Source organism: Xenopus laevis, chromosome 2S, assembly GCF_017654675.1.
Source record: "Xenopus laevis strain J_2021 chromosome 2S, Xenopus_laevis_v10.1, whole genome shotgun sequence".
NCBI classification, from domain to species: Eukaryota; Metazoa; Chordata; class Amphibia; order Anura; family Pipidae; genus Xenopus; species Xenopus laevis.
In genome coordinates this window covers 63,126,605-63,140,268 of record NC_054374.1, presented here as the reverse complement: position 1 = coordinate 63,140,268, position 13,664 = coordinate 63,126,605, and the positions used below count along the sequence as shown (strand labels likewise).

Genomic DNA, 13,664 nt, shown 5'->3' with positions numbered 1-13,664 from the left:
AAGATTGGGCTGCATCAGAACCTGTACTCATGCTCTGCATGGACTGGGTGCCTGTTTCTGGCTGCTCCGATATCCTGCAATCAACATCAGCCACAGGAAGCAGCGATCATCTTTCTCAAGGACAGATGGGACAGGCAGGCGAGGGTTAAGCATGTCTTGAACATGCAACAGCAGAGGTGGAGAGAGGAGGGGGCCAGGGGGAAAGGATTTGGTTTACCAGCTACAAGGGCTGAAAGAAGCAAAGAGTGAGAAATTCCGGGACACAAGCAATTTAGAAGGAGCTAGGTATATGTATACGCTATGGGTGAGGGGGGAAGTCGGTAGAAAGGAGGGTGGGTGACAGTTAGGGTTGTCGCCTTTTAAAAAAATTTCCACTGCCCGGTGGAGGGACGGGAACAAAAGGGCGGGCCGTGATGTCAAAAGGGGCGGGTTGTGACATTGAAGGGGCGGTGCCACGGTGCGTGATTGGATGTGGCGGGTCGTGACATCAAAGGGGGCGGAGCCACAGTGCACGAGTCGCTAGAAGCCGGCAAAAAGGTGACTTTTCACCAGACTGGGGGGGCAGGCCATGGGCTTTTGTTAGGTGTATTACAAATTTACCAGCTGTTACATTGCCGGTAAATTTGTAATACCGGCCCCGGCTAGGCCGGTAAAATACCGGCCGGGTGGCAACCCTAGCTGACAGCACAGGGAGAGGGGAACTGCATGAAGCGATTGCCGCTGGTAGCCTGTACAGGGGAAGTCCTAACTTGCTTCTTAGTGTAACAGTTAGCTTTTTAATCCCAATTCAAGCACTGGGTACTGGAATATTCAGAAGAAATTGGACTTTCTGCAGATTTGTGAAATCAGTTGTGCTAGAAAAAGTGTATATAAAGCTGCCGATATCGGTCCGATTTGACATCTTATCTACCCGTGTATGGGGGCTTCCGATGGGTCTTCCCGATCGATATCTGGCCACGATATAGATCGGGAAGGTTTGATTTTTAACCGACCGACCCGTCGGTGCCCCTTGGCGCATCGTAATTCGATCGAATTACCCCCGATATAGCCGTGCCGTTAGTGGCATATCGGGAAAGATCCGCTCGTTTGGCGATGTCGCCAAACGAGCGGATCTTTGAGTCTATGGGGCAAATTCACTAAGATGCGAAGTTGTGCCAGGCGCAACTTCGCCGCACTTCGCCAGGCGTAGTTTCGCCAGCGCTCCGCAAATTCACTAAAATCCGAAGTTGCGCTCAGGGGTAGCGTAAGGTTGCGAAGTTGCGCTAGCGTTGATTCGCTATGTAAAGCGAAGTTACGCTAGCGAAGGCTAATTTGCATATGGCGCGAAATTCAAATTTCAATGGAGGAATACGTATCAGCACTACAAATGCCTAGAAAACCTTCAAATCAGCAAATAAAATTTTTATTTTGCCCTACACATGTGCCCACTATCTAGGTAAGTTGCCATGAGTCAGGAAATGTAGGGCGGAAGGAGGGGAGCCCCAAAAAAAATTTCGATCTTTTTCAGCCTATCACCCATAATGTAGAAAACACGCCAGCGTTTTTGGGACTTAGAAAAAATTTTGACTTTTTTTCAAACAATCCCTATCTACTCCATTGCGCTTCGCCAGGTCTGAGGTGGTGAAGGAAGTCTAGTGTAAAAGGTAGTGTTCAGTACACTGCGCAAGTTAGTGAATTTGCATAGTTACATCACTAGCGAAAATTCGCCTGGCGTAAGGGTGCGAAGTAACACTAGCGAAACTACGCCAGCGTTCGTTAGTGAATTTGCGCAGTAACGAAAATGCCAAAAGCTAGCGAATTAACGCTAGCGTTCGGCGCTTCGGCGCTTAGTGAATTTGCCCCAATGGCCACCTTAAGGAGCAAGTTAGGGCTTCCTCTGTCCCAGTATGGGCTCCCAGTGGTAATGGCTTCATGCAGCTCCCCTATGATGTGTGTTGGTGTGAGTAGAAAGAGTTTTAACCTCACTCGAGTGACACCCATCATCCCATTATACTGGGAGGGGATGATCATGATCATGATGGGAGTTGTGGCCTTTTTAATCCCAATTCAAGCACCGCCTGTGGATAGTGAACAGGTGTAACAAATAATTGCCTCCCCACTTATGTTATCATTCTTTCTTCTTTAAACCAGGGTTGCCGCCTTCTCCCTCTATAAATGTACGCTAATACTAAATATTCATCTAGCACGGCTAAAGCAAGCGAGATGCATTGCGCAAAACGCAAAAGTTTCGCGCTACCAAGCAGAGTTCATCTGTCGCTAATGAGCCTAACAACGCACGCAAGGAAAATTCTAAAGGGCAACTGTGTGGAGAAAAATCTCCGCCTTACATAACAGCCGCCTATTTTTGGTTGGATCTACGTGTCATGAAGTCCCGCCTCCTCAAATTTTACTCCAGCCAATAGACACCGTGTACAATGACCGGAGCCTAACTTCCATTGGCTGCCGTGGGTGTGGGGCTTTGACATCATGGGGAAGTTAAAGTGTTGCTGATGTGAAGAAAGTGTTGCAGTGTGTAAGCTGTCGTCTGTAGGTACGTGGATTCAAATGATATCGATGTGATTGGGTTGCTGGGAGTTTTAACGCTGCCTTTTTTGGATGGTGCTCAGTATAGGCATCCACGGGAGACGGAAGCAGGTGGGAAGGTCCTTATAATGGTTGGTGTTTAAACGTCTGCTGATTCTCCTCTTCTGTTAGTATTGCAGTGTGTCTCTGATGCCTGCTGCTTGTTTTATGGTTCCCTTTCATCCTAAGAGACCTGAGCTACAGTCTGGTCACGTGATGCCTTGTGCGAGAGTGTGTGTGTTCTTCAGTATCTGGACAGAACTTTAAGAAATTGATTTGTATGTAGGGCCATGTAAAGTCTATTATGTCTGGGGTCAGTCTCCTCATTCCTTTGCACAGATATAAAATAGTAGTTGGCTGTGCCCAGCTGGCATACCTGCATAAATGTCTTTGCTTCTGGTTAAATGGTATTGAAAGATTATACCAGGTGCTATAAATGTAAAGAAGGACATTTACCACCTTCTTGTGTCTTATTTTAAAAGCTCTCCTGCTAAGGACAGTTCCGTGTTTTTAGTGCAGCAGTGGTCCAAGGAATTCAGGTGTGTGACCTTGTGCTGAATTGGGTGCCTCTGTGTTCTTGGGCTGCATGCATGCTGATTTTATACACTCTGTTTTCTGTGGATCTGCCTGCTTCCACCTGGAGCTTACTCCCTCTGGACATAGTAGCTTACAAAGAGGCAGTGGAGCCAACGTTTGGAGCGTTTCTGTGCATTTATGCTGATTTAGGGGCTCTAGCTGTGCTGTGTATTTTGTTAGGCATAACTGAGGTGATGTGATTAAAGGTTGATTCCAGTGGATCTGTGAATTGTAGAGGTAATGCTTCCTCTACAGTTAAGTCGCTTCTTTTCTCTATCTGAACTATTATTTGTACTTTGCGCTATTGATTTTTAAACCTCTATATAGTTGAAATTTCCTTGCTCAGTGAGTTACACCCCATAGTGCCCTGGTGCAAAAAGATGAGTTCCGAAAGACCTGCTACTGTTTTTGCACCTGGGACCCCATGAATAATAAGACTGTGACATAAGGATAGAGCCTTTATTCCCACATGACATTGCATACAACTATAGGCCATTGTCACACACTGTGTTTTCTCCCGCCAACAGAAATACAAGTGATCTGCTGCCTTTAGGGCATATTTTGCCTCAAAGATGCATACTTTCCGGTGGCTATCATAGCTGACAAGAGTGCATTATTTCTTTCAGCAAAATGCACCATGTGACATTTGCTTTTTTGGTTCTTTCCTAATTAGGGATGCACCAAATCCACTATTTTGGATTCAGCCGAACCCCCGAATCCTTTGCAAAAGATTCGGCTGAATCCTAATTTACATATGCAAATTAGGGGTGAGAAGGGGAAAACATTTTTTACTTCCTTGTTTTGTGACAAAAACTCACACAATTTCTCTTCCCACCCCTAATTTGCATATGCAAATTAGGATTCGGCCGAATCCAAATCCTACTGAAAAAGGCTGAATCCTGGATTCGGTGCATCCCTATTTCTAATGCTACTTGCCATGTAGTTTCTAGTTCTGTAATGTTTTTTTACAGATACTTTTTCTAGGTCTGTTATTATTAAAGGGGTTGTTTACCTTCCAAACACTTTTTTTTCAGTTGAGTTATTTTCAGATTGTTCGCCATCTTTTATTTTTTTTACAGTTTTTCCCAAAATTGAAGTTAAATGTTTCTGTTTTAGGTGTTTGTCTGGCAGCTCAATAATCCAGGAGCATCTGAAATGTTACAATTTACTACATTTAGTTGATACATTTCTTAGCAGTATCTGTGGAATAGTAGCAACTACTGTATCAATTCTAAAGGTGGCCATTAGGGATGCACCAAACCCACTGCTTTGGATTCGGGCGAACCCCCGAATCCTTTGCGAAAGATTGGGCAAATACTGAAGCAAATCCTAATTTGCATATGCAAATTAGGGGTCGGAAGGGGAAACCATTTTTTACTTCCAGGTTTTGTGACAAAAAGTCACTCAATCTCCCTCCCCACCCCTAATTTGCATATGCAAATTAGGATCTGGTTCAGCCGTGCTGAAGGATTCATCCGAATCCCGCTGAAAAAGGCAGAATTCTGGATTTGGTGCATCCCTAGCGGCCATACACGGTAGTGATATGCAGGCCGGCCTGATACCCACGGGACCCACGTGTTTCATGGTGGGCGGGTCTGGGTTGAACTCTTCTTCCTGCTCTTCCCGCCCACCACTTTACACTTCCGGCTTCCGCTTTCATAGATGCACGCCCTGCCCTTTTTGTGATGTCATCAGTGGGGCAGGTCTATAAAAGGAACCCAGAAGTTGCGGGGGGAGGGCTGGTTATGGTCCCCTGACCCACGCATCACTAATACACAAGCCGACAAAAGCTGCTGACAGACCGGGTCTGCAGCTTTTTGCCCCTCCAACAGGCTTCCCCAATCGATATCTGGGCGAAAGTCGGCCAGATTTTGATGGGGCAGGGATTAAAATCCCGTCAGATCACGGAATAGATCTGTTCATTGATGCGGTCCTGCAATTTGACCGCCCGTACTCCTGCATTATGAACCCTAGTACCCATGATTGGATCAGTCCGATTTCGCCCACCTCAAGTTGAGCATAACTGGGAGAGATCCGCTCATTCTGCAACATCGCCAAACTAGCGGATCTCTCTATGTATAGCCACCTTAACAGCCGCCTTTGGGGATTCTCAGCAGGGACAAAGATAACATGAATCAACTAAATGTATCCATTTAGAACAGTTAGAGATGTGACCCCCCCCCCCCTTCCCAGAACTGCTTTAGAAGGTGAAAAATGAAACTTTACACATTACAACTGTCACAAATAGAAAATAGAAAGTAATTTATTTTTGATGAACTGTCTGAAACCAACAGAACTGAACAAAAGTATTTGGAGGTGAGCAACCCTTTTAAGTCATAGTTAATCTTGTAGTAAATAGGTTTAAATGTAATCGTGGCAAAAGCTTAAATGAAACTGTGGTACAGTTTAAAGGGATTAACCTGAAATCTGGTGGTTACTGAGAGCCTTCTTTAGTAATGCCTTCCTTATTTCTGTAATGCCATGTTAATATTCAGTATACACAGTTAATGATTTTTGAGGGTCTGCGTTAACAATTTACGTCCGTCTGAAAATGTATATTGCATAGAGATTGGTTTGTTTGTTTTTTGTGGAAGCTTTGTCAATTTGTTTTTGTCCTACCAACTAGCTTGGCATGCACACGGATTTGAAAACATTGCAGTGGTTTTGATTTTGGGGATTTTGTAACCGAATTCTATTCCAATGCAGCATTTCTGTAGTGCATTTGTCTTGTTAGAAGTCCTTATTGGTCATCCTATTTCTTATCGGCAGACCCAGCAGAGAAGCATTTCAGTAAGCTGCTGCTGTGTACTGATCTTGCAATTACCGGCAGTGTGTGTGTGTTTCATATATTATCATATTGTGTAAGCAGCTTGTGGAATTCCTGTGGTGGTAGCGTTCGCATTTCTTCTGTGCCTTAACACTACTGGCTTTGTGTCCTGTAATCCGTGCATGCGTTGTAGCGGTGACTGCAGTATCTGCCAGTTGTGTTACCCTATAGTCCTATAGCAGAATGTGTTGTCTGCAATTACAGCCTGTCCATCAAAAAGCATTTATAGTTATCGACCTAAGCTGTTAGGAGGGAAACCATCTGCTGCGTTGGATGTGGGAATTGCTCCTGCATAGATCCCAATTACTTTTACATGTATGACCTGAATTGGGATACCAATAATTAACTGCAAATAATACTTCTTAAGGGTTAAGTTAGCTTGTACTTTATTATATGCACATGTAGTACAGCATGTTTCAAGTCCAGCAGGGTCCTTTTTAAAATTCCAAATGCTGATACTTTCTACGCAAATATTGGTGTAACTGCTAAATGTTGCCACGTGTCACTGGGAGAAGGTTAGATCACCTTCTACTGTTTCGTTGAGGTCTCTGAACTTGATCCTAACCCGGGAATGTACCCAGTTGGATTGTGTGTTAATTTACTGAGCAGTTGTAGTAGACAAGGGTGCATTTTAATAGCAAAGCCAGAACTAATAGAAAGCACATGGCTCTCTGCAACCAGCTCTTTCAAGATTGCGGCTTTTAAAGGGGACAATATATAGTGTCTGTCTGTCTATCTGTGTCTCTCTCTCACTTCTGATTGCAGATATGGTTTTGATAAATATTGAATGACTACAAACACTGGCCTCATTCAATGTTTTCCAAATGTTGCTTCACTACAAATCTAATCGGGGGCGGAGCAATGAATCTGCAACAAAGGCACATGCCTTAGGCGCAGTGGGGTATAATTGAAGGGGTTGTTCACCTATGAGGTAATTTTTGGTATGCTGTAGAACAGGAGTGCCCATACTTAATTAATGAGAGGTCTACTTTTAGGGGGTTATTTATCAAAGTCCGAATTTATCTTAATATTCTCTGCTACAAACTCCAATCAAATCTGCTCTGGTTTTTTATGCTTATTTATTATTACATTTTCCCGACAATTTGCTTTGCGGGAAAAAAAAACAGATTTTTACAAATTTTTCTGCCTTTTTCATCTGATTTTTTCCTAATTTTCTGAAAACTTCGGTGTTTTGCCCGAAACCCATCGCACATCAAAAAATCATTGGGACTTCCCCCATTGACTTATATGCAACCTCAACAGGTCTGAGATGCCGGATTTTCAGATAAAGACTTTTCCATCCTCGGGGTATAATAAATTCCGAAAAATCTGTGGTTTTTTTTTTTTTTTTTTTTTAAAAGTCTGACAAATTTTTCGTGATTTTTGCATTTGCAATTTAGTAAATAACCCCATTAGTGATGTTGTCCCATAATGATCTACATCCATAATATTATAATTGGCATTCTGTTCCATGGAACATATTACTTAAATATTATATTGATTTATATTGCTATTTTTAAGCAACAACTATTTCTTTTGTAATTTTAGCATAATAAATATCTGAATGAAAAGCATCAAATAGGAGGGTAATTCAGTCAATCTATTAAACAGCCTTGAGATCTACTGATCACCAGCTAAAGGTCTGCTAGTAGATCCCGATCTACCTTTTGGGCACCCCTGCTGTAGAATGTCCAATTCATAGTAACTTTGTTATTGGTCTTCGTTATTTATATTTTGAGTTATTTGCCCTGCTCTTTTGCCATCAAATAGCTTTCAAATGGGAGTCACTGACCCCATCTAAAAACATGCTCTTTAAGGCTACACATTTTATTATTATTGCTACTTTTTATTACTTGTCTCTCTATTCAGAGCCTTCCCATAATTTACATTCCAGTCTCTCATTCAAATCAGTACATGGTTGCTAGGGTAATTTGAACCCTAGCTACCAGATTGCTGAAATTGCAAACCTAAATAACTCAAAATAAAAATGAAAACCAGTTTGCAAATTTTCTCAGAATATCACCCTCTACATCATAATAAAATTTAATTTAAAGTGAACAACCCCTTTAAAGGGGTGTGATGAGCTGGAGAGGAAGAGAATTGTGTGGACTGAGCGTCAGCAGAAGGTGGAGTGGTTGAGTGAGCAAGGGGAGGAGGTACAGGGCACGAAGTTAAGTAGTATTGCCGTTAATATATTATAAAGTGTCCAAACTGCAGCTTCTAGCTGTTTTTTGAACATTCCTCAGCGTTGTCGTACAGATAAAATTGGGAGGTCCAGGTATAGTTGGTATTCATTAACAGTTGGATTCTAAGTAGTAAGAATTCACAAATAGTATTGTGAGACTGGCCCTGCCATCACCACTAAAAATATCCTTTACTGGGGGGTTATTTAGGAATTGTAAACTCTGAGAACTTCCTGTCTCAGTAGGGTCACGTACATTCTAACGAGCCCTATTAGTTTTGCTCTCTCAAACTGTCTTTCAAGGAGAACTAAGTAAAAAAAAAACCCAACCCTCCACCCTACAGACACCTCCTCTCCCCCAGCCTAGCTGCTACCCCAAGCAAATGCCCCTAATTCTTTAACTACCCCTCCATGCAGATTCTGTCCAGTGGAGTTCATGGGCGCCATCTTCAGCCACTTTGGTAACCTTCAAAATGAGACTGTTGCGTTTGCAATTTTCGGGAGTTTCGGCACATGCACGGTTGTCGTGAAACAGAAAATTGCTCCATCTGCGCATGCGACGTTACGCCGGCCTTATTCCGAAGATTACTGAAGGCTGCCATGAACTCCGCTGGACAGAATCTGCACGGAGGGGTAAGTAAAGACATAGGGCATTTGCCCGGGGTAGCAGCTAGGCTGGGGGGGGAGGAGGCAGGGGTCTATGTAGGGTAGGGAGATAGGGTTTTTTTTTTTTACTTTACGGTTTAGTTCTCCTTTAAGTATGACCACCATTTTTTTTCTCTTGTACATTCATTTAACTATATTTGTGCTATTTGCTTCACTATTGGTTCATTATCTTTTTTTTCTCATTCAAAGGAAGAAGATACAGAAAGACTCTTGACTTCTTTTTGGACATGCTTTCTCTTTTGGACAGAGCTGCAATCTGATATAAATCAGTTTTCCTTCCTGCTGTTTTTCTAGTTACCAGATAATTACTCACAAGTAATTTTGTTACTTGTGAGGCCAACAGTTTGGGTTCTTGCGTGAGAACAAGAAGTGACAGCCTGAAAGTGTGTTTTCCTTCCCCTGGTCCTTAATGGGGAGCACTTCTGTCTCTTTAGTATTTGTTTCGAGGGGGGGCACAATTTTGCGGAGCTCTTCTTGGAGAGCAACAGGGTTCTGTCCTGTATATGCAGATATACTGAGTGACCTAAGACTTGTTAAAATATGCCACCTGTAACAGAACCCGGGGATGAATGTGAAGCCAATGGAGTTGGAAACAATTCTTTGGAAATCCAGCAAGAAGTGGATGTGAATTGCAATGCACAGATGGTGGTTTCTAGCTTCTTGGGGTCTGAGGAAAGTACAGTAGTAAAGATAGGATCCCGTGCCAACACAAAGGGTGTTCAGGAGGAAGATTCTCTGCTGGAAAATGGGAGCCAGAGTACAGAGAGCGATGACCCAAATGCTGATGCTTGTCCTGAAGTTGACGTTTCTCTGAAAGAGTCTTCTTTCTCTATAGGATTGCAGGTTCTTTTTCCATTCCTTCTGGCAGGGTTTGGCACTGTGGCTGCAGGAATGGTGCTAGATATCGTGCAGGTGAGAATGAACAAGATCTTGTACAATCTATTCCATATGTCTGCAAGGAAAATCATGTTAGGGGATGGCTTTTAACTTCTCTGCTAATATTTCTATATATATTTTATCCAGGTCATGAAAGTGTCTCGTAGTGATACATAAATTAAATTAACTTAAAGGTGACAATGAATTGGACTTTTTGAGTAATCTTAAACTTTACTGTTTAAACATTAACTCTGAGCAAGGTTAAACATTCAGGAGATAGCGATGTTGGTGACCTTAACCCATTGTGTGCTCATTTGTTTATATTCCAGCACCCGCCCCGCTGTTATGTCCCGGAAGGGGGCGGGTACATCGGCGCAGGTATATAAAAAGGAATGCACAGAGGCAGAAGTGGGTAGTAGAAGGTTGTGTGCAGGATGGACATAGGCTAAAGTTCATCTGAAATACACTCTAGTCTAGAACATTATGCAGAAGTCAGCCTGAACCTGCCCAGCCTACAGGCTTTGGGCCAGCTTGCACATCACTAATGGTAGATCATCCTAACTAGCATTGTTTCTACATAATATCTATTGTTTGTAATTTTAAAGTTTAACACTGTAAAATTAAATGTCCAACTGTTCACTGGTGAATATTTTATAAAGTGTCATGCTTCATAGGGACAGGAACCCTAAATCTACTCAAGGCGAAAGGTGCATTCAGAGGTCTAATAGTAAGAAACGTGTATTAAACATGTACAAGGTACTTTCCAGAACTGACTAGCGGGACCGGAACTAGGGATAGGCATGTGCAAGGTGCAGCTTTCTGTAACTTTGGTTAAAAAGTGTGAGGATTTAACCTTGATTATGACAAGAAGGGGGTGTGATGAGCCACCCCAATCATCGCCACACCCACTCCCTGGTCAACGGTGTCCTTCAGTGATGTGTGGGCCAAGGAAAACTCAAACCCGCGGGTATCTGCCCAGCCCGCACATCACCAGTGTCCTTGCCATTTGACCTGGTGCTACTGATGTCACATGAGCAGTGCCTATGCATTATATGTGTATTACCTGTGATTGGCTGATCCATAAACACTATGCTATATTGACCTTGAGAAGTGTGTCTGAAATTTGGTTCATCAGGTTAACATGAACCCCCATTGCTCTCCCTCTAATATTCTGATTTAAAGAAAATGAAGCAGTTTGTTATGGAGCCATCAACCCATTTGCACTACTTTGGTTGAAAAAAGACAAAACTCCATCAAGTTCAACCCCTCCAAATAAAACCCAGTGCACATATCTACACACACACTCACTGAAACTATACATACCAAATCTATATTTGTATATTTTAGTATCACTATAGCCTTGGATATTATGTTTTTTTCAAGAAATCATTCAAGCTCCTCTTAAAGGTGTTAACAGAATCAGCCCTCATATCATCATCTGGCAGTGTATTCCACAACCTCAGTGAAGAACCATCTATGCTATGTTGCTGCAAATAAGTTTTTTTTCCCTCTAGTCTAAAGGGGTGGCCTTTGGTCAGATGGTTCATTTTATGGAAAAATATATCTCCTCCTAGCAGTCTATAATGCCCTCTAATGTACTTGTAAAGAGTAATCATGTTCCCTTCCAAGCATTTTCCCCCCAGAGAAAACAACCCCATCTTGACAGCCTACCCTCATAATTTAAATTTTCCATCCCCTTAACCAGTTTACCATGCTGGCACAAACTCAAAATACTTGACTTCAGTGCAAGTCCTAAAACTATATCTCTATAAACTATACCCCTTCAAAGAGTTTCCCTACCACTGATGTCAGACTAACCGGGCTATAGTTTTGAGGCTAAGAAGGGGATCCCTTTTTGAATAGCTGCATCACATTAGCAATTCATCTGTCTCTCTGCAACATGCCAGATCACGAATCCTGAAATATTGTGTAAAGCGGTTTAGCAATCGCAGAGCTAAACTCGTTTAGTACCCTGGAATGCATACCATCTGGCCCGGACCTTTGTTTATCTTTACATGTTTTAGTCTCTTTTGAATTTCCCCTTGTGTGAAACATACATCATTTGTTTTATTAATGGGGGCTATTTATAAGGTAATCTTCATTATTTGGTTCCTCATTGGTGTAGACCAGGGATCCCCAACCTTGAACCCGTGACTAACATTCAGAAGTAAACGTTGGGGAGCAACGTTAGCATGAAAAATTTTCTTGGGGTGCCAAATAAGTGCTGTGATTGGCCATTTGGTAGCGCCAATGTGGATTATCAACCTACATTAAGGCTCTGTTTGGCAGTGCACCTGGTTTTTATGAAACCAAAACTTGCCTCGCAAGCCTGGAATTCAAAAATAAGCAGCTGCTTTGAGGCCACTGGGAGCAACATCCAAGGGGTTGAATGTTGCTCACAAGCTACTGGTTGGGGATCACTGGTGTAGACTGATGAAAAATTACAGTTTAGAATGTATGCTATATTTATGTTCTCATGAACCAATGGGCAACAAGGGTTTTTTTTTTTTTTTTACTATTTACAATTTAAAAAAAATACCATGATACTGTACCGCCTGTCACTATAACCTCTGTTGTGATATCAGCAGTGATTTTTTTTTTTTTTTTTTGCTTCCTGACACCCCATTACTTGCATGCACTATTATGCTATCCCCTCTTGCCTTTACCTTCACCCCCAAAACTGGGCAGGGGGCGGGCAATAGATTTTTGATGGGGGAGGGGGTTGCCACAAAAACTCCCTTATAGTAAAAGGCTGAATCATTTTAATAAGAAGGTGCTACATTTATTGTTTTGGAAAATCATAATCTGACTAATCTCACATGCCTTTAAGAGATTTACACATTTTTCATAAGATTCTGCATTTAATTATGTACATTGCTGTTTCATCTGGTTTTTGTTTTTTAAATTGTATTTATTTTTTAAATTCCTGCAAGAAGGCAGTTATTGCATGCTAATGTTGGGCTGTAAATCCATAAGGACCCATGTAATATTACAAATTGGACATAAAATATTCTAGCCATGACATATTTAAAAGCTGGTACTCCACACCTGGCCATACAACACACACATTTTGGTGCATGTATGGCAGGTTAATTTACCGATGTATATTGAACAATTAGTGGTGTGTTGGCAGATAAGGCAATGAGAGGCAATAAGAAGCTGGCGTTCCTGCTGTTCTGATTGTGCAAGCAGGAGTACACTGGGAGGTTTCCACTGCCCAATTGGTGATGAAAGTCAGTAAGCCAGAAATAGGAACTGATGCTGATACATGTGGCAGTTGTCACCCATAGTTGTTCATGTGATTATCCAGTGTGAGAGAAGAAAGATTTGGAATTTTGTTATGGTTCCAGAAGGGTCTAGATGGGTGGGGCCTGTTCAGGTTAAAATGTGGGATTTTGTCTTTGGGTGTCTTTAAGAGCAATTTATGCATTTTGTTGATTTTGATGTAATTTGGTAACAAACACAAAATAACAATATTCAGCAAAGGAGAGAAAAGGACTGAGCAGATGTAATGCATAAGCATCTAGAGCAGAGGGAGGGGTAGGGTTGCCACCTGTCCAAATTTGGCCTGAACAGCCCGTGCTGCACTATCGCTGGCCATCCCCCTCTGATATCATGACCCCTGCCCGTATCATGGGCCAAGGAAAGGTGGCAACCCTGGGGGGGGGAATGCGGTTATTGCCACAGTAACATATTAACATGGTCTGTAGGGGGCACCTTATTAAAAATTAATTTAATAAAAAGTGATTATTGGGTTGGGGAATGCTAATCTTGGATTGCTTTCTGAGAGGATTGCTTTCTGAGAGGTTTGCACATTTTTCAAGGGCTTTAGAATTTAATTAAGTACATGGACCTATTAATCTGTTTTTGCTAGAATGTGTTTTATTATTCTTAATTTAAGAGCACTAGCTGCTATATCAATATATATATATATATATAATTTTTTTTTTTTACTGCATGCTATGTTGGTCTGTA

At 42.1% G+C, this 13,664-nt stretch overlaps 1 protein-coding gene across 5 annotated transcripts in view; it reads left to right on the top strand.

The window, feature by feature from the left end:
* Positions 1 to 2,383: 2,383 nt before the first annotated feature.
* Positions 2,384 to 13,664, top strand: part of LOC108709477 (solute carrier family 41 member 1) — a 32,523-nt gene continuing 21,242 nt past the window's right edge. The window contains exons 1-3 of one of the 5 annotated variants that reach the window (XM_041583877.1): positions 2,422 to 2,530; positions 8,565 to 8,780; positions 9,003 to 9,725. In XM_041583877.1, the coding sequence (XP_041439811.1) occupies positions 9,354 to 9,725 (372 nt within the window). In that variant the 5' untranslated portion in view covers positions 2,422 to 2,530; positions 8,565 to 8,780; positions 9,003 to 9,353. Of the gene's footprint in view, positions 2,655 to 8,564; positions 8,781 to 9,002; positions 9,726 to 13,664 lie in introns of all 5 variants that reach the window. The other 4 variants (XM_018249373.2, XM_018249374.2, XM_018249375.2 and 1 more) reach the window with 4 other exon arrangements.